The 23,725-nt window shown below is 37.0% G+C and overlaps 1 protein-coding gene across 2 annotated transcripts in view; it reads right to left on the reverse strand.

Annotated features, from left to right (window-relative positions):
- Nucleotides 1-22,375, reverse strand: part of LOC113051697 (cadherin-8-like) — an 86,497-nt gene extending 64,122 nt beyond the window's left edge. For both annotated transcript variants that reach the window (XM_026215662.1, XM_026215663.1), the window contains exons 1-2: nt 21,965-22,375; nt 19,841-20,359 (exon numbers count right to left, since the gene is read on the reverse strand). In XM_026215662.1, the coding sequence (XP_026071447.1) occupies nt 19,841-20,098 (258 nt within the window). In that variant the 5' untranslated portion in view covers nt 20,099-20,359; nt 21,965-22,375. The remainder of the gene's footprint in view (nt 1-19,840; nt 20,360-21,964) is intronic.
- Between the last annotated feature and the right edge of the window lie 1,350 nt (nt 22,376-23,725).

Genomic DNA, 23,725 nt, shown 5'->3' on the forward strand with positions numbered 1-23,725 from the left:
TTTCTGGAGTTAACTTTTCTATAATTCTCACCATCTTGCAATCCTCCATTCCTTTAGTAATACACAGACAATGTGACATCTATGAAGGGGAAGGTGTCGACTCTAAGCTTTCAGTCAAAACATATATGTCATGTCATTCAAAAAAAATACATGGAGTGAGTGCAAGGCTCTGTAGGATACTGATTAATGTGTTTTTTTTTTTTTTTTTTTTTAGCAAGCTGGGCTTAAAAGTGGGAATGTAACATAAAAATGCAACTATCTTTTCTCCCTTATATGATGGGGGGTGTTACAGGGGTTGGGCACTCACCGGCAGAAACATGAACCTATGCAGGATGGGACTTGATTTTGTACATCAATAATTGATTGGGTGGTTCTCATTTTCTAATTGCTGCAATGTCTTGTAAGTGACAGATTGCTGGAGAAAATAAATCATAGTATAGCCTTCATCCCAATGCACACGTCATCAGTCAAAGAAGAGATGTGGCTGTGAGATGAAGACACAAAGTATTTTAATTTATGTATAACAATATTTTATAAAAATATAAATAAATAAGTATTATTATTTTTTTTTATTCATTGTGACTTTAAAATGAACAATGCCGTGGTTTAAGGCCTGAATGAAAAAAGTAGGGGAAAGGACAATCTGTTAATGCATAAGCCTGATGCCAAACCATTGAGATACATCAGTCCGAGAGCTCATAGAAAAAAGACTCAAGTCTGTTAAAAATGCACTCTAACAAATTGCATTTTGAAGTTGGGAAGTAGCTTGCGAGAGAAAAAAAAGGTGAAGGAGCAAAAATCCCAATACTGTATGCTATTAATAATGCAAAAGATCAATAATGCATTTAAAATTGGTGCCTAAAATAGTATGATAAGCATATCACAAGTGTTTCTGTTCACTACAAATTTTGAAATGCACATACAACAAGACAAACGTTGCCCCCAAGGCAATATGTAACCCAAAAAAATCCTGTGAAAAAAGAAAAGAAAAAAAGATTATTCCTGCCTGGAGAGTTCCAGATTTGCCAATTTAACACAATACATCAAAGTTTGCGACCATTATGTGGTAGTAAATATATCTTGGAGACTGCGTTTGTTTAACTCCACCTTTGTGCCTGGCACTTAAAAAAAAAAACCCTCAAATTAAGCTGGTGACAAAGCACAGCTCTACTGTAAGGAAAGGATGATATTTCCTTTTTGTTAGTATGATGGGAAAAAAAAAATGACACTACCATTTGTAAGTAGTCTTATATTATACTGTTTACAAATCACTTTAATGCTTACGGGAAAATCTCAGTGCTCCCATAAATTTTTTAAGTCCATCTTTCTGCCTCGCAGTCGTAGTCCAGCCAATACTTTTCAATTTGCAAAAAAAAAAGAAAAAAAAAAAAAAAAAAAGAAAAAAAAGAAGAAGCACTGAGGTAAAAAGGCACTGCTCAGGAGGATTACGTCTATTGCACCTCATTACTTGCCTTTTGAGAGACAGTGGAGTTCAGAGTGGCAGGCTGTTATCTGTTTACATTTACTGTACAAGACTATCAGAATTATAATTGTGTTCTTTCAGCACGTAGCTCTGTTTAAAGGTCCTGTGGTCCCAGAGAGATGAAGAAAAATGAAATCCCTTTAAGGGATTCCACTGCACGGGCAAAAATGCTGCAACACAACTTTTATTTCTTTTTCATTTCTTTCTTCCCCTCTTATTTTCTTTGCACATGTGGGGGATCTTGCCAAATCGGGAAGATTAAAAAAAAAAAAAATGTTTTAAAAAAATTGAAGAGAGAGAGGGAAATTCATATTCTGATGAAATATATTATTTTCCCCTTGAAATTGTGTCAAAGGAAATATCAAGTAAGGGTGGGTTTCCAAATGAAATCAGCGAGGGCCATTTGTAGGGAGAAGGGGCCTACAGGACAGTGAGACATAGAATCATATTAAAGGAATACTTCATCTTATAATGGAAATAATGGTATCATTTACTTACCCTCACTTATAACTTCCTGTCTTCCACAGAATACAGAATGCTTGGAAAAGCATGAGGGTGAGTAAATTATGACATTTATCATTTTCATTTGAGTGAACTCTCCCTTCAAATGGCAGTGAATGGGTGTCGTCAGAATGAGAGTATAAACAGCTGATAAAAACATCATAATAATCGACATGACCCCATACCTTGTCTGAAAAAAACATTATGCATCAGGGAACTCCAGCCCTGCTCCTGTCCTGCAGACTTCAGGCACAACTCTGCTCCAAAACACCTTTGATTTGGGTTGGAGCTAAAATCTGCAGGACGGTAGCTCTGCAGGAGCAGGGTTGGAGACCCCGACATTGTTCATGCACCATAAAAGGTGGTGTAGGGAACTTTTGTAAAAAAAAATATATTTTTTTTACATATTTATTAAACCTGTCATTATGTCCTGACAGTAGAATATGAGACAGATAATCTGTGAAAAAAATCAAGCTCATCTGGCTCCTCCCAGTGGTCCTATTGCCATTTGCAGAAACTTCATCGCTCCCGGTAAAAAATAACCAATCAGAGCTGCTGTCCGTAACTTTGTTTGTGTTCAAAATGTAGAAAAATGTATATAATAAGCGAGTACACCATGAATCCATTTTCCAAACCGTGTTTTTAGCTTGTCCTGAATCACTAGGGTACACCTATAATGAGTGTTTATATTCCGGACTATTTTAGATTGCTTCGGGGGTACCGCGGCGGAGTAACCCAGTACCTTTGTGATTCTTCAAACTGCAAACTCATTTACATTTTGGATGGTCTGAGGGTGAATACATTTTCAGCAAATTGCAATTTTTAGGTGAACTATTCCTTTACTTTCTCAGATCCTATGCTATCTTTATACCACGCCCAATTTGTGTTCCCTTCCTTTATGCTTTCCATTTATGATTTGAGCTTAATATACATGATTTCCTAGTCCAGAAGGGCCAAAGTCAGTGATAAATGCTGTATATATATCCTCATAACTCAAAACACCGTCTGTATTACTTTATAAAAATGAGACTGTATTGCAAAAGACTTATTCCAAATAGCACTCCTGACATATCTGAAGTATACTACAGAGGCATTCAATTGAACATTTTCTGGCATGTTTGTATACAATGCATGGTTGAGAGCACAGACATAGAAATGTAGTGCAATAATCCGCCTGCTGTCTTTTCATTCAGTATACGGCTACATATTTACAATACATCTGCTGGTTTATTATTCGCACATGTATCATATGGGTCTGCTTCAATTCGTCTTTTCCATGAGTAATTATGGGGTTTGTGTATATCTATGAGCCAATCTGAGACATTTGTTTAACAAGGATTCTTGACTAATTTACAATGTTTGTTCAACAGGATCTCACAGCTTGGTTTATATGGCAATAACTGATTATTGCCTTATGTCTTTTCTTAAGAAGTAATAAATCATGAAGAAGCATTAATGAGTACATATATTGAATCATCAGTAAATGTCTCATAAATTACCTGCGGTGCATGTGACATTCAAGCTTATTCGTCATCCACCAACATTCATCTCTCAATCTCCATCTCCCATCCTGAAATTGAATGTGAGTTTTACCAAGTAAATAAGATTATATGGTTTATGCTAAACCTACACCATTAGCATATCAGAGGCGAGAGAACATGTCCAAGCGTGTTTGATATTGTCTTATACCTCCCAGCTCTTGTCCAATTATGGATTAATCTGAACACATGTGGCCCTGTCTTCATCTCATTCGATCAAATTCAGGAATATTGCTCCATCAGCTACTTATTGCTTTGACTGTAATTTCCTTCACAAGAGGCCAAATTCAAAAAGAAAGATCCATATATATATATATATATATATATATATATATATATATATATATATATATATATATATATATGTGGCGAGTGGGGCGGGGCCGAGAGGCATGGGAACGAGGGGTGGGGCGCAGGTGCAGCTCATCTTCAATCACTACACCTGGCCTCACTCCTCGTTCCCTCGCCTCTCGGCCCCGCCCCACTCGCCACAAAATATATATAAATAAATATATATATAATGGGTTCATTTAAATATGTAAATAAGTAAGACTATTGGAAAAGCAGCTTGAGGAAATTGATGTGTGTGGTGTTTGGGGTGGGATGGGGAGGTGGCTCATTTTTTGATATTATTATCTGATTTCTGTAAGTGGTCCCGTATATGCGGCTCACATTAGCTCAGGATGAACTCTGCGCTGCTCCATTAGTCTTCCCCAGATAATGCTACACTTCTCAGTCCCGTTTACTTAACATGCTAGATCCGGCCTCCACGATTTGCACTAATCAACTGATAAGGCGAAAGCCCTTTCACCAATCCCTGGAGGTTGAAAACTGAACTCCTAATGGTCATTAGTAGTAATTATGTTCCCTAACAGACACTTCCAGTCTAGCCCCTCTCACTTGTACGTAGTTATTTCCCATCGCCAACCACCCTCTCCAGGTCCAGATTGTACTCCCACACACAGGATGTGCCCTTATCAATGAGAACTGCTGCCACTCACACATATGATACAATACAATTTAGCTTTCCATTATAAAGTATGGCAATATAATATATTGAGAGGAACAGTAAAATAATATTAACCCCCCCCCCCCCCCCCAGTATCCCCAGCCCCCCCGTCACTATCTGCGTGTGTGCTTTCCTAGCCTCAGTACTTTCAGATCAAACCTAAGTGACCTATTCCTCAGAGCCTGACCTGCAGAGTGTGATTTGTATTGGCAAGGACAAAACTACTGGTAAGGGGTCCCAAAAAATAACATACAGCATGTACAGGCTCTTCCAACAGCCTTAGCATCACCACTGCAATCTGCTTTTCCTTCTTGTCATTTCACCATTATTTTCGCCTTATTATGTATTCAAGACTAGGCAAGGAGAGATAGAGTGATGCTGCAGTGGTGTTCGCTAAATACAAAGAATTATAGAGAAGCACATTTCAATGCAAACTAAATGTTTTTAAAATGTCTCTCCTTCATTCATTATATGACATACTTTTAAATTCTTCTTCTAAAAAAAAATTAGTGTTATTGAAAACTGTACATTTTTGAATGAAAAGTAAATAAGGAAGTCTGAATCTTCAGATCTAATTTAATTCTTCGTGATGAAATTATGTGGACGTAAATGTATGTCATTCATTAATAATTACATATTTTATGTTCAAAGTTTAAGTTTAAGTTAAACTTTTGGATGGATTCAACAGGTGCATATGTATGTTTTCCCTCATTCAAATGTTTATAAATCTGGATCTTAAAGTTAACCAGACCACCAAACCTGACTCTAACCTTGCTTATATCACACCACAAGTGTTTTGCAATGAAGCATGAACGCAATAGGTACATTATACCTAACAATTCATTATTTTATTATTATAACTAGGTAGCACCTTATTTTAAAGTCATGTTCCTCATGTACATACTATATACTCATTCTCGTAATTACAATAACTATGTTATAACTAGGTAATAACTCTGAATCTACCCCAAACCTAACCCTATGTAGTAACCATGTAATACCAGAAGTTCTTAGATAAGTACACTGCAAGTACATATACTGCACAATAAAGTGCAACCATTAACTACAGTATTTAGAGACACCTACTGTAATATAAAGTAGGACCTTTCTATGGCCATTTTCTTTTCTTTTCTTTTTAAAAATATGAAGTTCACTATTAATGCCTTTTCTGCCACTTTTTTTTATCAGTTTAACATTTGCATTCTTGCTGAATAAAACCAACGATTTCTTTGTAAGAATGTAGTTTCAGATGCTTCCAAATGTAATCCTAAAATTTAGAACAAATTGAATTGTGAACTCACTGATGAATAATAATTTATGCACAGAAACATTCCCCCACACATACGTTTTACACACAAATATGTGAGTTTGCATGGTAAGTGAGTAAGACACAATGTCTGTTAAAAAAAGATGATGTTTTTCAAACTAAGCTCTGTGACTGATTTTAAATCAAGTGTTCCTAGCTTTATTACCGATATTCAGATGTCAGGGGGTGTCAGTGATCATCTGATTCATTTCAGGTCACGAACGACAGAGGCAGGGGGAGTATATTTTCTTGGCCCTGCAATGGTGTAGCTGACGAGACAGCCCATTGTCAGGAAACTAATAAAGAGGCCGGGTGTGCAGGAGCACAGTAATTATCAAGTCTGCGATATCAGCACGGTATTTATGAAAACACTACACGTTAACAAAAGGAAAAGGTCATGCACATGGGCGGGCCGTCTCTGTGATAGATTTCTGGCAGCAGACATGGCACATGTCCAAATCGAGTGATAAGCAAAAGTTGCATTACCGTTTCACTGCAGTCTGGAGGAAAAACAACAACACACTGAAACCAGAATGCATTCTTGAACTGAAGTAGCATGCCCTGGAATGTTTATAAAAGTATCATGGAAACACAGACAAATGGGCTGAAACATGGCAATGTGAGATTGCATCGATCCCCAGGAGTGCAATTGGCTAGCCTGGTCAAAGAGGGAAGATTGCTTCATTTCAGGATTTGCAAAAATATTGAGCCATAAAGCCACTGTAGGTGAGCATGAGAAAAGCTACCTGACATGTTTTCAGCTACCTTCACGCAGATAAAAATATACAGCGGCTGCATGACAGTGACCTTGCATTTGTAACATGCATACCTGTAATGTTTGGCATGACATCACGGATCTGTTATTGGCCAAGAATTTCCAGCGCACCGTCTGTCACTGCTTATGTGTTCATGTTCCGGTGTGATTGCATGTCAAATTTATATATCTGTTTGTGTTTGCCTGAGAGCGTGCCATAAAAAAAGAAAAAAAAAAGAAAGAAAGGTAGACAAAGAAACAATGTTCACTCTGAACACATATGAATTTCCTGTAGCAAGGACACACAACAGACACCCAATTTTCTTTTGAAAATGCAGATATTTGTAACAAGCTAATGAACTTTAAGATACAAGCCAATACATATGGAGTAGTGTATCTCCAATCCTTTTCTCACTTACTCTGACTCTTTTTCCTTTATCTCTGTACCATGCAGGTGTAAGCTCACGCCTACATGAGGCTCTTATTCTGTTTCTCGCACTGCAATACTCATATATATATACAATAATATATATACAAAGAGACAGGCAACTGGCCCAGTACAAAAAAGGTCATCATTCTTTGAGTGTAATTCCAGAGGCCGGACTACGCAGGCCTGATAGCCATTAAGGATTCATGATTCATCTGGATCTCATATTATAACGGCTTGAATATTTCATACAACCCCTCAATGCCATGAAGAGAAAAGGAGGAATTGAAATTAGATGAAATGTTGTCTGCAAAATCCACCCACTGCATTAGCATGTTAAAACCTTGTAGTATTACAACAGGGCCTGTGACAAGATTTCCTATGTTTTGTTGGATATGATTTGTTGGACATTTTTTAGGATGGCTGGACTAGAATGGCTCATGTTGGGACATTGTCGAGATGGAGATGTGAGAAAAGTCATTTCAACTGATATGTGGGTGAGCGAGTGCTTATGTGTATGTGTGTGTGCATGTTTTGACATATCAGGACACAACTCTGTATAATGACATGGGTATGACACAGGTATTACAAGGAGAGGGTGACTTATGAGGACATCACCCATGTCCCCATTTTTCAAAACGCTTACAAACCATACAGAATGAGTTTTTTTTTTCTTTTTTTTTTGATAAAGTAAAAATGCACACATTTTCCTGTGAGGGTTAGGTTTAGGTGTAGGGCCATAGAATATACAGTTTGCACAATATAAAAACCATTACGCCTATGGGATGTCCCCACTTTTCACAAAAACAAACAAGTGTATGTGTGCGTGTGCGTATGTGTGTGTGTGTGTATGTGTGTGCACGGCCTGTTTCTATGCAACATTATGACACTATTTTATGGTAAAATGTGCCTAGAATATACATCGGTGGCATATATGTGTGTGTGTATGTATTAAAGGAATTTTAAGAGCTGAATGTTTTTTTTTTTTTTTTTTTACTAATCTTTTTAACCAATCATTTTATAGGACCCTTCTAATCGTTCATGATTTATATTTAATAACAAGGATTAACAAAGATAAATAATTAATAAGGTTGTTAAAAGAATCATTTTCGCCCGAAAAGTGAATTGTGTAATAGATGATAGATAGAAAGATAGACAGATGGACGGACGGATGGACAGACAGACAGAAAGACAGACAGACATAAACAGAGATGACAGACAGACAGACAGACAGACAGAGAGACAGACAGACAGACACACAGAGACAGACAGAGACAGACAGACAGACAGACATAAACAGAGATGATATACAGACAGACAGACAGACAGACAGACAGACAGACAGACAGACAGACAGACAGACAGACAGATAGATAGATAGATAGATAGATAGATAGATAGATAGATAGATAGATAGATAGATAGATAGACATTAAATGCTCCAATTAAAATAAATGGTAAATTAAAATAATTTGTTCTTTCAGGGTTATTCCTTTTTTTTTTACTTTCTCAAGCAGTAGCAGAAAACAAAAATAGCTAATTTGCAATAAAGGTCAGTGTCACACTTCGCTGGCTCCCAGACAATCTCGCAGGTGTATCACTGAGATAACCGGGGTAATCGATTCACAGTGGTTACTTTTTTTTTTTTTTTTTTTCAAAATGGCTGCCAACAAGCAACAGACACCAACAACAGGAAGTGTCAAAATGCTAGAATTCACCAGAAGCAGGGGTTTTACTTCCTCTTTTGTTGTTATTTTGGTGCTCGGGCAGAAGGCAGCAGTGAATGGTGTTTTTAAAGATCTCAAAATAGGTCTTTCCTCCCACCCGCTCCTATTGTCTACACCTCCCCTGCCCACGTTTGCTTTTAGTTAACCACGCCACCAACTACACATCAAAAAGCACAATAGCGACATCCATTCTTGACAAGATTACTCTATGCTCCAAGTTTGGCTCCTAGGCTTTCACGGGTTGAGGGAGCCTAGGATAAGCCCTTCTGCCTGCAGTTCCCCTGATGCAGGGTGCCATCTGCAGAATTGAGCTGCTTAGCCCTGCCAAACATTCACTGACTCACTGGATGATGACTTAGCAGCCAACAATGACTAAACCAGTGAGCAATTAGAAGATTTAAATAATTATAATCAAGTGTTTAAGTAATGAGGATTGAATAATTGCAATCCAAAATGATGGAAAAATTAGCCTAGCTGCCAGAGCTTAAACTAAACCATGTGCTCTTGCATCACATCTCTCAGCAAGTAAGCAAATTCGTCAGCCAATTTCACTGAGTATGAACCTGAGTATAAGCCAGTTCTGTTCAGATCAACCAGAATTAAAGCATAGCTATAACCAGTGTTATTGTTTTTATTCATAACTCTTTACTCTTAATGAAAAAGCCTCTTAAAATTTAGTTACTAAAATAGTGTCAAGTGTTACTCATTAATTACAGTCTGTTTTATTCTGACAAAATGAATATAAATTTAATAGATTAAAGCAACATTTTGGCAGACAATAATGAGCTGTAACAGATCTAACTTGCCTTTTTTTTTCTTATGACTAAACATTTAAAAGATGCATCAACAAACTAAATCTAATCTGTATAAATTAGCCCTGAAAAACAAAAGCTTCTGAGTACACTGAAGTTAAACGGATACTGTTATTTATCAAGGACATAATAATACAATAAAATCACTGTTTCTACAAAAATATTGTTTACAAAAAAGTAAAATGTTTTCGGCATTGTTAATAATAATAATAATAATAATAATAATAATAATAATAATAAATATTGTATTACAAAATGTGAATACAAATTCTGCATATTAGAATGATTTCTGAAGGATCGTGACATATTGAAAACTTAATTCATGTCGGTTGAAAATTCTAACATGTTAGCCATCACAGGAATAAATAAAATTTTAACATATATTAAAATAGTAAACTGCTACACTTTTTTTTAATTATTATATCCAAAATATTACATATTTACAATATTTAAGTTTTCAATTAAATAAAGGTAGCCTTGGTGAACATGTCATTCAAAATCTGAAAAAATAAATAAAAGAAAAATACAATAAAATACAATTTAAATATAAAATATGCTGAATGATAGTGTACATTTTTGTGATAATTTAAATCGTTTGGGAAAATATAATCATATGCAATAATGTATTCATTATATCAGTTACATATTATGATTAGCATTTAACTTAAACTCAGCTGCACATTTGCATTATCTTAAAGTCGTAGATGCATAGTTCCATTCAGCTCATTCCACGATTCACTCAACTCAAGATTCAATTAGATTCGATTTAAGGTTATGATTTCACGATTCAATTTTCTCAAGATTGTTTATTTTATTTTTGGTTAACAAAATGAGATTGAAGACATACCATACCTTTTCTTTTAACAGTTTTAATCCTTAGTTATGGTGCACTCTTGAAGAGAGTATCATTGTTTTGACTGTAGTAACCGAAAGCAACACGCAGTTTGATTGCTGAATGGATGATGACAGACAGCTGCAGCGGAAAGAAGAGAGTGTTAACTTAAATTGAATGACTTAAATATTCATCTGTATATCACATTGCATTATGGAACAGTTTCAGAACACTTTAAATATAGAACATAAAAACTTTTTGGTGCTTCATAGTGTTTTTGTGCCTTTTGTGGGGCCCAACAATAACACAGAATTGTAGATGAACAATATCGGATTTGGATCGCTCACGTCTGACCCATACCTGATCCGACAGAAAATGCCAGTATTGGAGCGGATACCGAACCTGAGTATAAGATCGATGCATCCCTAGAGGCAACCACTGGATTTTAATCAGGATCCAAAAAAGATGCAGCACACATGCAGTCTGAGTAGTTTTAAATCTGAATTAGACTGTATAAGTTCGAAATTTGAAGCAAAAACAGAATGGTCTGACTTTAGTTTTGTGAAACTACTACATAAAACATATCTGAACGAAACAGTAGACGAGCTGAATGAGACCCAGATTCACTCTCTGACCTCAGGTGGCACTTACAGTAAGAACAGCAGTGATACAGTGTTTCCACGTTTACCGCTGTAAAAAAAGCAGTACTGTGGTTATGAACATTGCTTTCAAATGCAGGCAAGATGGCAAGAAATTAACAGGCAAGATGAAAAGATGAAAAGGCAAGATGAAGAGAAAATACCACGTAAACTTTTCTAAAGATAGTCAGTTCCCCTCAGAGACACATACATATAAATTACTACTCCAACTGTATCGCGATTTGTTTGGCATCTCAGCTGATTTGAATCGTCACATTTTTTAATACATTTTCGACTGGATCGCAGTTAATTGTTACATCCCTAATCAAATAGTTAAATTAAAATCATTAACACCATGAATTTTTGTTATCAAACAATGAGACATCAACAAACATATTACATTTTGCACTGACAAGAATAACACAGACCAGAGTATCTACTACAGCGATTAAAAATGGTCATTCCAGTAACAAAAACTCACGGTAAATAGAGAAATAAATATAAAAGACCAAATAAACTAAATAAGCATTGGTATCAGTCAGAGTGTGCATAGTGAGTTGACTACAGTATGTAAAGTGTGATACAGAGGCTCCTGCAGCGCTGAGTGAAAGGGCCATATAACACGCTTGAAAGATCGAGCCCATTCGACACAGTAAAGGTTAACTGCTTAATTCCAGTGATTAGTCCACACAGAGTTCAAGGCTCTCTGCCAAAAGCCTTCATTTACAGTAGCAGCTACATGCAGCACCTCCACAAGTTCTCTCAAATGCCAAAACCCAGAGACTGCTGGCAAAAAAAGAGGTAACATCAGGTCTGTGAAGTACCCAGGTGTATATGCCATCTCTACCGTACTGTCCAAGGCCAGAGCATGATCAGTGTCCCTCATCTCCTCGAAAGAAGGCTATAATACTTGACCTAAGCGGTTTTGTTCAAACATGAGCATGCTCAAATTTAATCAAAAACCAGAAATGAGATAGAATCCACCACGGCCTCTGAGGTTAGAGCAAAGGCTCAAAAGGCATACGACTATCTGGCCCACAGAGAAAGACAGCTATAAAAGGTTTGCCGATGTATGGATTTTTTTCCTTGCCTGTAAGAACTGAGGTGGGCAGCCTTTGTACAGATGATATCTTTTCACTTAATGAACAGAGATGAGCAGAGAAGATGGCTGTGGATATTCAGTACTGTGCTGCCATTACCTGACAGTGTGAATGAAATTGTCTCTGTGTACAGCTGGTTGCGTCTGGCTTTTTTCCGCCAGAGTAATCTCCCTCGTCCTCACTGGCATGACTACAGGATCTTGCTCGCTCCTCCCTCATCCACGCATTTTGAAAGCATTTATACAGTGTTCATTGTGGTTTACCACAACATTCCAAGGAGGGCCGATGAGGACCACATGCAGATTTCTCATCTCGAGCCCCAGTGTCACTTCGGCAGAGGATTCAGAGCGCAGGGACAAAGTGTGCCTGTGTTTGTTTGTGTTCTTGTTACCACTAAGGCATGTGGGATTTACACCTCAAACAACTCTCACTGCGACCAGACCCTATAAGTCACTGCAAAGGTGCACTGCTGTTGTCACACCTTTTTTTTGCCACACTGGCTCATTACGCCTGCTGGAGCTGTATATCATATGCATGTATGTTTGTGTGTGTGTGTGAACATTAGAGGAGAGATGCTACAAGGGGTAAGACACGGCGACCGGAGAGAGAAATGTAATGCCAGCAGTTATTTATTTAAATGCTGGGCAGTATACATATTTAATGATTCAAGAGCACCTGGTGAAAGGCAGATGGAGCAGGGCTTTTGTCTGTAATTATGGTTGCACCATGACCCTGGTGTTGTTATGGAAATATGCTTAGCTCAATAAATGCTCTTCTGTCAAGTTTAGACTCCCTACACACATGTAGCAATCACATGCACACAGATGCACAGGTCTTGTTAATGGGGACAAAGACAACAACACAGAGCTATAGACAAGCTATCCGGCTGGTCCGAGAGGTGTTAATGTGATCCCACAGCTCAGCTGGATGCTGTGCAGAGTCCTGGTGTTTTATTACAGCACTGTGCAGAGAGAGAGAGAGAGAGAGAGAGAGAGAGACAACAGACTGTGCTCACCTAGCAATGGTATAATAGGTTTAAAGGCCTGCATGACCCACAGTTCTTGGGTGAAATAACACACTGAATAGGAGGCACGGAATAGAAAGAAAGGAACAAAGGGTGCTGAATTTAATGGTGAGGCTATGAGAACGAGAGCGGCACTGACTTGTGCAGGAGGATAATTTGGGATGCTTATTGATAATCTTGGAGTGCTACCACCACCACTTCATGATATTCAAGTTGATAACAGTAAAAGAGCAGAAGTTGAACCCAGATGAAAGCAGTTGAGATCATGCAAGCAATATTAATTTGTGTCAAGATTTTCATTGCATTATTGTCCAGTCTTATTGCCCCTAATTATCAGCCTGATCTAACTAGTATTTGCAGGCATTTGTACAAATTTGTATAATTGGACAATGGAAATGTTAATATGGAAATACTAAAGAAATTTTATTTACACTATCATTGAAAATACCTACCATTTAATAATAATAATAATAATAATAATAATAATAATAATAATAATTATTATTATTATTATTATTATTATTATTATTATTATTATTATTATTATTATTGTTATTATTATTATATATGGTGAGCATAAGATACTCATAAAAACATATAATAATAATAATAATAATAATAATAATAATAATAATAATAATAATAATCGTACAAACCTTAACTGTTCAGTGATTGTTGTATATGTATATTATTTATGCTTATGTATATTGTGTTTGTTATTATTTAATATTCTAATTACTACTTACTACTCTTTAGAACCAAAATTTTAATTTCATTGCAAATGTACCTTCGCTTACTAATGAGATCACATTGTTTGCTGTTCGGTCTTTAAAAGGCCCTATACATAGATATGTTAATGATTAAAAAAAAAAAAAAAAAAAAAAAAAAAACAAAGAAAGAAAAACAAGTTAATTTATCTCTCCTTCTGCATCACCAGGGGCACAATCCCAATCACAGGTCAGATGAGGAGCTGCAGATGGATGCAGTGGCCAGTGGTGATCATCAGCATCTCGTTACCTGGGTTACTGATAAGTCCACTAATACCCTCGTTAATGCCCACTCGCTGACCCTTCAATCACACACAACAGCTTGATATCAATTAGAACCTGCATTCCCCCTCTCCTAAGCTGAGCAAATGCAGATTAATGCTAAAGACTGTCTCAGTTCAGACTGTGTGTTGGAAGGGGGTAAATCGTGAGGGGATCAGAAGGTGGACCTTTCGATCTGCTAAAAAGCCTATCGCCAGATAGCAAAAAGCTATGGAATGTGTGCCACACCGTAAGAATGTGATGCAATTGAAGGACTTGATCCTAGATACACTCATATTAATCTTGTAAAGTACATAATTATGTGAATCATAGACCCATTTACAAACACTCATACATTACATTCTTAAAGGGCCAGTTCACCTAAAAATAAATACCCTGTTATTATTTACTCATGCTCATGTTGTTTCTAATCTGTGTGACTTTCCAATGTGGAACGTAAAAGAAGGTATTTTGAGAAAGTTGTTGTTCGTTTTGTTTGTTTGTTATTTTTGTCTACACAATGCAAGTCAATGATAACCAAATATTTTTGTTTAACATCATCCTTAAAAAAAATAAATAAAAAAAAATAACCTTCACAAATGCCTAAGGAGAAAACACTCAAGAAAGTGTGGAAAGGGATAACCTTATTAAATTCATACAATAGACAATAGATAACATAGTGCTTTGTATAAGTCCACAATATTTAATTTGGGAAGTGTGAATATCTATTTTAAATTGCCTTGAACAAAACTCTCCAATTTTCAAACAAGCAAATCTAGAGATGTGCAAATGTGACCTCGATCTTACAAATTATGGAAAATAAGCCAATCAAGTTAGAATTTACTAGACTGATAAAGTACTTTCCAGATTTGTATGCAACATGCATCAGACAGTTAATGCACGGTCTGTGGGCGGTTCGTAGGCATGCAGTCTGAGGCTAGCCAACTGCTAAGCAGGTCTAGTTACCTGAAAGTGAGAAGCTGTAGCGCTTTCCAGAGCAACAGAAACACGTAGCAAAACAACTGAGAGCTAGAGCTGTTACTCTCCAGAGTGGATCAGTGGGAGGGATATAGATAATTCATGAAGTGTCAAGAAGGTTGAACAGGGCAAGTACTGCTCTGTGGTCAAACTCGCACCACTCAGTACAGACCGTGACCAGGAGCGACTGAACAACAGAACGGCTTATTGTGTGATACATTAGGATAGTAGTAATATAAAAAATTGTGCTAGTTGTGAACAACCCTAGCTTCATCCAGAAATCTTCTGAAATGACCATCATGATATTATTTTCCACAATGAATACTCTCCTTGAAAAAGAAAGGAGGTTTTGTTACACTACCGTTTGAAAGCACAACACTTCCTCTGTAGAATAGTAAGGACACTTTTAGTGGATTCCTAGCAATGTGTCATGCAAAAAAAAAAAAAAGAAAAGAAAAGTGGCTGTTAACAGCAAATCCCATCACAGGCAGCTCAGAGAACATGAATCGATTGTCCATTTCAGGGATTCACTGCCTCTAACATTCAAACTGTCACAATATTTGTCTTTTCCCCTTAGCTATAGGGCACACTTCCAAATGCAATTAAAGTGTTTTTAGACACCAGCATGTCCCTCGACTGTAAAACGGCTATTTTATTTCAGAATTAGAGCAGTGTACAGTAGCTTTAATGCCCGATCGACAATAGATTTATATCCCTTCTCAGCTCCAGTCATTGTGCTCAGTGAAACTAATCCACTCTGGCTTTCATTGCAAAATGACGGAGCACTACTAATTAATATTTGATAGCAAAGTTATTCATATTTAATATTGTAATGTAATTAATAACAACATAATGAATATTTCAAGGTTAAGTTGTAGGCTCGCATTTAATGAAGTGTTGGAGAATAATACTGAGCTCACGCGCTTATTTACATAGATGCATTATTGCTTAATTTGTGTTGAGTGAAAAAAAATGAGAGATAATGATATGGCTTTAAACCCAAAATGGAGTCATGCCTTTATGTAGGACAAATCTGTGCTAGTAAATATCCCTTTAATTTCCTCCCCTCCCCCTTAAACAAATATGACCCAAAAGCATAGAATGAGCAGTTGTTCTGGCTTTAAAATGGAAATTAGCTTCACAGTAAACTGGACATCAGCATAAAAGAGACATATGTCAAATCAACTGGTGTTTGCTTGAGCAAAGCGTAATTCTTAAAGTAGTTTCCATAATAGAAACAAGGAAACATTCACAATCTGGCTGATGGCTTTGCTCATACATATTATTTATCAAGTGTTGTCATGCCCCCTGTAAGGCAAACAAATGTCCACAGACACGTATCCATTTTCTTTTGTGAATAAACAATCAATGTCATTCTCGTGTATTCAACCTGACACTCCCAGTGATCTTGTTCTTCAGCTCGGATTGCTAAATATGAATCAAATATCCATTTTCTTTCTGCTCCAAACACACATCATCCCATCAGAGATAAGAGCACATTATGGTAAGAAAAGGCATCACACAGCAGTGCTATTAATTTGTGCAGAGAACTGCACTCCAAACAGAGGAACGATGTCCATTGTGATTAGGCATCACAACACGCTCCAGCCAAAAGAAAGGAAGCAAATCCATATGCAAGATAGAATCTAATTGACATGTTGTAATACAACTGACAATACTTTAAGTAAACACATTCAAATTACTCTTTTCTGGGCAAAGACTACAATTTATTTTCTGCCCACTCACTGTTATGAGTTTTTTACAAAAACTGCATGCATCTAAATGGAATACAACTAGTGCTTAGTTAGAAATCCCATGTGCTATGCACACATTGGAGATATAAGCCAGAAATGGATTTAGAGTTAAGTGAAGACAGTGTGGTTATTTTGGCGGCAAGTCCAAACACCACTCATGGATATATATATATATATATATATATATATATATATATATATATATATATATATATATATATATATATATATATATATATATATATATTTGTGGTAAAAGCTAATGGATGCAAAACTCATGACGAAAATATTTTTGAGAGTGTATCATAAAAGATACAGTGATGCAGTGCCATTTCTTAGTAAGGCTCTGACTGAATAGTCTAATTACATAATAGGGTTTCTATCTAGCAGTTGTCTTGTATGTGGGTTTCAAATAACCAAATCAAAACTCTCTCAGAATAGAAAATGCAAATATAATAGATACTTTATGCTAATTCTATCCTCCAGACTAAAATTCACCACATTTTTACAATACCTTTTTAAATAGTGAACAAAATATACCACAATGGCAAGAGTCAACACAAGGTTGTGGGTTCGATTCCCACGGAACACATGTAAGGTAAAAACTGTTAGCTTGAATGCACTGTAGGTCACTTTGGATAAAAGCGTCTGCTAAATGAAGAGGTTAAAGTTTAAGTTCTTGATCACAAGACAAGGATATTTTTCCAAATGTGAGTTCAGAGCAAGTTGTCGTGAGTTTTAAATGTTCTTAATTGTGTGTTTTTATTAATTTAATTTAAATTTTTTTTTTTTTTGATGGAAAAATAATTACTTTTTGATTTTATGTCATTTTAACTGTTTTGTATATAAATTTGCTATAAAGTTGTTGTGCTAGTTTGATATGCCAATCAGTGTAATAAATTACCTTATTGTATCTTATTTCCAAAAAAAAAAAAAAAAAAAAACGTTAAAAAACGTAAACTTTCTGTGTCAAAGAAAAAAAACATGTTCACACAAAAGTGATGGTGAGTTGCATTGCCAACCAAGTGAGTCAGACCACTGAGACCACCAAGGCCACAAAGCCACGTGAAACTGTGAGATGCCTCCTGTCATGTACTATAGCTAACTCTTATTATCCCTTCCTCGGTTGCTCTCTCTTTTTCTCTGCTGTCTCTCTTAGCCCTGCCATGCCCACTTCTACACGTATGTTAATCATCTACTCCGACTGGCAGCTGGTGCTCAAGGGGAGTTTGGGCACTGACAAGACAGTAGCCGGGTATATAATTAAACATCAGACCAGCACGTAATAAAAGCTAAAGGATGAAATGAGTGTAATCTCGGCCTGAGGTTCCTCGATAATCAGCCCACAACCACATGCCTGGAAGCCAGTGATGGCACAAAAAAATAAAAAAAAATACACCTTCCTGATTTGAATTACCCATTTGAATCACACGCCTCCCATTTTTTATTTGATTCATTTTTTTAATTACAGAGACAGAGTGAGGTGGGACTACAGATCTTAGGTGATGGAGTGAGGTGGTTTAAAAGAGAGGTTGAGAGGGATGGAGAGAGGGAAGCAGAGCTAAATCTCTTCCAGCAGTATGGTTCCCTATCGTGCTGCAACAAGGAACTTATCTGAGCTCTGCAAGCCATGCTTATGAGCACTTAACCTTGTGGTTTACTGAAAATAATAATAATGAAAAAAAAAAAATGCAGAAAATGCAGAAAATCAAAGCTCAATCAATGCTTGCCCACCAAGGAAGCCGAGTACAGGCCATACCCCATACATCCACCCATTCACGTCCACTCTCCATGCATTGTCCTCCTACAGACAATAATTCTGCTCCCTGGCACAAATACTTCATGATGTTAAATAAAGCAAAACACATTAGAGAGGAGCAGACTAGCACATCACCGTCTGAGCACTCCCAGCTGTCTTTATCACGCACAGAGGGCCCTATAGTATTGTGAATGTGTCAGCCTGAAAGCGTCGTACTCATTTGCCCTTCTACCTTGGAGATCATCACAGGGAGCCCATTTGTTGTGTTTGTTTATGCATTTCTGTTGATCAAAAGCTACGGCAGAATCCAACAAAGGCTGTTTAATTGCAGCTCTTGAAAAATGGATGCCGCTCTTAAGGACTTTTTTTGTGTCACGTCGATATTGGGAAAACACAGGTGTAAAGGCCACATGAGAGCACATCTTTTATTCACATGACCGAGTGGCGGGAGTAAGCAAGCATAAAAAGTGGAAAATTCAAGTGAGAGGCCTTAATTAGCGAAGACCCAGCCAAATTTTGGACACACAAAGGATGGCATTTTCCACCTCGCTGATGGTGAGGATGTTGTTCAGTCAGTGCAGAAAAACTAAAATGACTATACAGCAAAAAAAAAGGCAACAAATTTGTTAAATAAACAAATAAGTTGTAAAAAAATAATTGCTAGCGGTTGGACAAGCATAGTGCCAGGTTGGGCTCCTGAGGTTCACGCTTGCAGTGATCTGTGAACAAGCTGCTTTGGCCTGTTCATACTATAGACCTCTCAGGACGCAGAGCTCTCTGCACAGGTCCGGTGCCAGGTCACTCACATATTCTGTAATTATCTCCGTATCACCTCACCTTGCTGCATAAACACATTTGCATGGGGCATATTGCACACTACACCTGTAAAATGAATTTTGAGTTTCCCTTTATACTATATTCGTTGCAGAACTTTTCCAGAGTTTGTTAAATACATCATGCATAAATTAGCTTCCAAAGCTGTATTTTTCCTCTAATTGAACTGTTGAATATGGAAACTGTGGCAGAGTCAGCGATGCCAACCTTGCCCTCTTCTTCAAGGCAATTATTGCTCTTTCACAAAATGTCAAACAAAAAGGCATCAAGGCAGCGGAATTAATGTTTCCAAATGATAAGTAAGCTTAATATTCAGCCGACAATTAGACTACTCACCCTGCCAACCAGAATTGGATCGGGTCCAGAGAACTCCTCCAACACAAACATTTGATTCCAAACCCATCCTCTCTTGGCACGACTGAGGATTCTTTGTCCTTCGCTTGGCCGGTTTCGTGGGATCATGGCTGATACCGTTTGTAAACTTTGTGACTGATTGTTTAATGAAGCCATGGAAGAGTACGGCACACAAGTAATCCATACTAGCAGGAGAGAAGTCCATAGATCTCGCTGCATATCCTCTCCTCGTTTAAGCATCTTGGTAATTTTTTCTCTTTGCCGGTTTTTTTTTTTTTTTTTTTTTTTTTTTTTTTTTTTTTTTTTTGCTTCCCCCAAAAGTCAGGGGTCGACCAGCAGACAGACAGCTGAATGGTTACTCTTTTGTTCTACGTACACCCCAGCTTGAGTTCATGTTGCGAGGAGGGTCACGGGTGTACTCTGTTTGGTCTCCAGAATGCAGAGAAAGGAGACCAGCGATGAGATGTGACATCCATTAGTTGGTTCATCAATGTAAGAGACCTAGAGGGGAGAGATAAATGCAGACTTACTAGAAGTGCATGTAAATAAAACTGACAAGCTTGAGGAGTGATGTCTCAAGATCAAGGGGATATGATATCAGAAAACAAGTCAGAGCACATCTGTCTTCTGTAAGAGTATATAGCACATCACAGAAAAATATGATTTTATTCTCTACAACTATTGGAAAATGTTTAGGATCTATACAGTCAAGCCAACTACGGTTTCAGATTGCAGTGTTTATTGTGCCCACATTTCTTGCAAACACAGCTAATTAAAAAATAAAACATAAAAATAAAATAAAAGAGAGAGATGTTAGCTTAAAAAAAAATACTGTCAGGAACTAAAAAAGGATACGGTCATAAGTGATGGCATACAGCAATTTTGAGGATCAAAAAGATGAATAAAACACTGTATATTCAACGTATTACTGCAGCATAGACTATAAATGCAGTAAACCTTAACATCACAGAGTAGAGAAAAAAGAACACTCTCCTCATTTTATGAGTCGATTCCATTAATCTGAACCAACTGCTTTCAATGCCCTTGGCATATTACAATATTAAGGTATAATTTAGAGTTTGCAGAATGATTAAAAAACATATATTTTGGATTTTTATATTCTAACCTTGACATATTATGAATCACTCAGCAAAAATTATTATTTTTGCTAATTTTCCCATGCACTTGCTTGTAATTCAAATACAAGCAGCAAGTCCTCAACCGCCCCAACCTTTCTGTCTGACCATACAACAATCATAAGCTGCATTTTACTAAATCGGAATATTTAGGAGAATGGTTTCAAGCTGCATCCTCTGGAGAACTCAGTTATCTATTATTTCATCATATTTCATTTTCCCAGTCATCAAAAAGCAGCAGAAAGATGGTGAAGATGATTTCATACTGTTCATCCTTTAATGAAGCACACAACAGAAGAGTACATATTTATTTTCTTAAAACGTTGTGCATTAAATTTATGTAATTGCCAATGCAGATTAGTAAGGAAGCCACACACGGGAAACATTCACATCTTAGTATTTGTTCCATAGTGTAACTTTTTAAACCATAGTGTTCCATCGTGAAACCTGTTTTGCATTATAACAACATATACAGTCTCGGCAAGCGAAGCCGCCGTTTGACTCACTAGCGAATTTCAGCACGAGCAGACGTGGACAGCTCCTTGCATTAAAATCCTTGCACACAAAAAAAAGTCGCTTACTTTTTCACGCTCGCTCTCTGGCTCTGTAGAATGAGTGAGAAACGCAAGGTTTTGATACTTAAAAGCAGGCAAGTATACACTAGAAGCAATACAGGACGAGTTGACCGAGATGATTAACCAAGACGTTCACAGACCACGTTCTTGTGTAAACTGAACACACATATTTCATGCACGACATTCCTGAACTATATGCAAAACAAAGAAAATACAACGCGTATTTATAGTTTCATATGCAGGCTGTCAATCTGTCTCGCGACTCGGATCAATCACTGTAGCGCAAACAGCATCAAACGAAACGTATTTCAGTCGAGCAAAGATGTACGCGACTCCAGCCAAACGGCCAATACTGTGTTAAAACCTCCTGCAACTGTTAATGAGTCTTTACTTACTGTATCTCATCCGGACCTCCGTTCCATGCCACTCACAGGAGATACAAAACAAATATCAGAGAAGGAAAAATAAATAAAAAAGAAAAATAAAAAAAGACCTGACTTGTTTCGCACTTGCTGGCACTTGTCTTTCTGTCAATTTGCTGTCAATTGAATATGGTCAAGAAGAAAATAAGGAGAATAAGTTGGCAGATGCGGTTGTGAACAATTAGGATCCGTTCAGTTTATAGTGGCTTGGCGTTGACAGGGTGTCGGTGAGCTCCGGCATGCCCGCTCGCTGAGTGAAGGAGTGAGGAGAGATGGACGAGAGGTGTTTGGTGGAAAGAGCCTCCCCTCTGCCGCGCTCATTGGGCTGATCCTCAGCCCTGGCATTGAATGCACGCGCCCTACCCTGGGAATAGTGAACCTTTATGTCATTTTTTACGCATTCTGCAAACAAAACATCCACACGTTAGTCACGTCTTGACACTTCTGTGACGCGACGTGATTTGAATGCAATGGGATGTCAGATGACAGAGACGCAAAGGCTGTTATTTATTTAAGAGGCACTCTTTTTTAAAATTGTATTATTATTATTTATTTATTTATTTGTTTATTTATTTTTGGCCAAGTGAGAAAATTATGGTGGATTAGGGTAAATTGGGACACCTTTGCCTTGAGATGACTGAGTTAAATTAACATGATTTAGTCCATAATAAAATTTCCACTTTGAAGTTATTTGGAATTGTACTCTTATTATGTGCCAAATAATTAAATGTAAATTTAAAGGTTGTATGCTATATCAAGGCATCCGAATTCATAATATATGTATAATGACCATAATTCACAAATATCTCCCAAAAAGCGCTGTTGTTATGGTTACCTCAAGCCAGCGCAACAAAAATCATTAGGTCTTATAATAACTTAATCTAAAACTGAAAAGTTTTAAAACGCGGCTTAAACATATGCACATTCGCATGAAAAGAAATGACATATATACAATGACATACTTTGAGAAACTCAATCTGGCGACCAGGGATACCATTCAAAGCTTTTAGGCACAGCTCATCAGAATGTATCTCTTAAAGTATAAAAACGAGTAGACTTATCTAAAATAACGTTCAATCATGTTTAATCCCACAATTGTACAGCTAAATGTTCTGATCACGCTGGATAACTAAAGCATTTTAGTAGCCTATCTTCACACGACTTTGAACTGATGCTGTCAACTGCTCCAGTGTTCAATATCAACTCCTAATTAAATTAAAAGGATAATTTGAAACATTCAGCCCATTTACTGCACTTTTCAAAAAAAAAGTAAATGCACTTAAATAAACCCACCAGCTTGTCTGCATTCATTGGTGCACATTAGATTTATCTTGACACGTTTCTTGTCTACATGCATTGAAGACTCTTAAGGTAGAGATACAGAAAAGGTCCGATTCCACTGACTCCCTCTAGCGGTCAAACATCAAGCAGACATCAGGAGTTTTCTGGACTGTGTTCAGATAAACCTTTGGGATTAAACCTTGCAGATACAGAAGTTTAATAAACCATAAGCCCCACTGCAACGATATTGATAACTCTGTATTCAAAATAATATTAATAATAAATTAACTGCATACAACACAAGCTACTCACAGTGTTGCCTTCACAGATACAGTACAGTAGTTAAATCACCTAAGGTGTTGATCGAAATGTTGATCAATAATTCAAATGTTAATTTCAGAATGTTAAGGCTAAAAAAAAAGAGCTGTTTTCTTTTCCTTTCTTTCTTTTTTT

This window comes from Carassius auratus, chromosome 32, assembly GCF_003368295.1.
Source record: "Carassius auratus strain Wakin chromosome 32, ASM336829v1, whole genome shotgun sequence".
Classification (NCBI taxonomy): domain Eukaryota; kingdom Metazoa; phylum Chordata; class Actinopteri; order Cypriniformes; family Cyprinidae; genus Carassius; species Carassius auratus.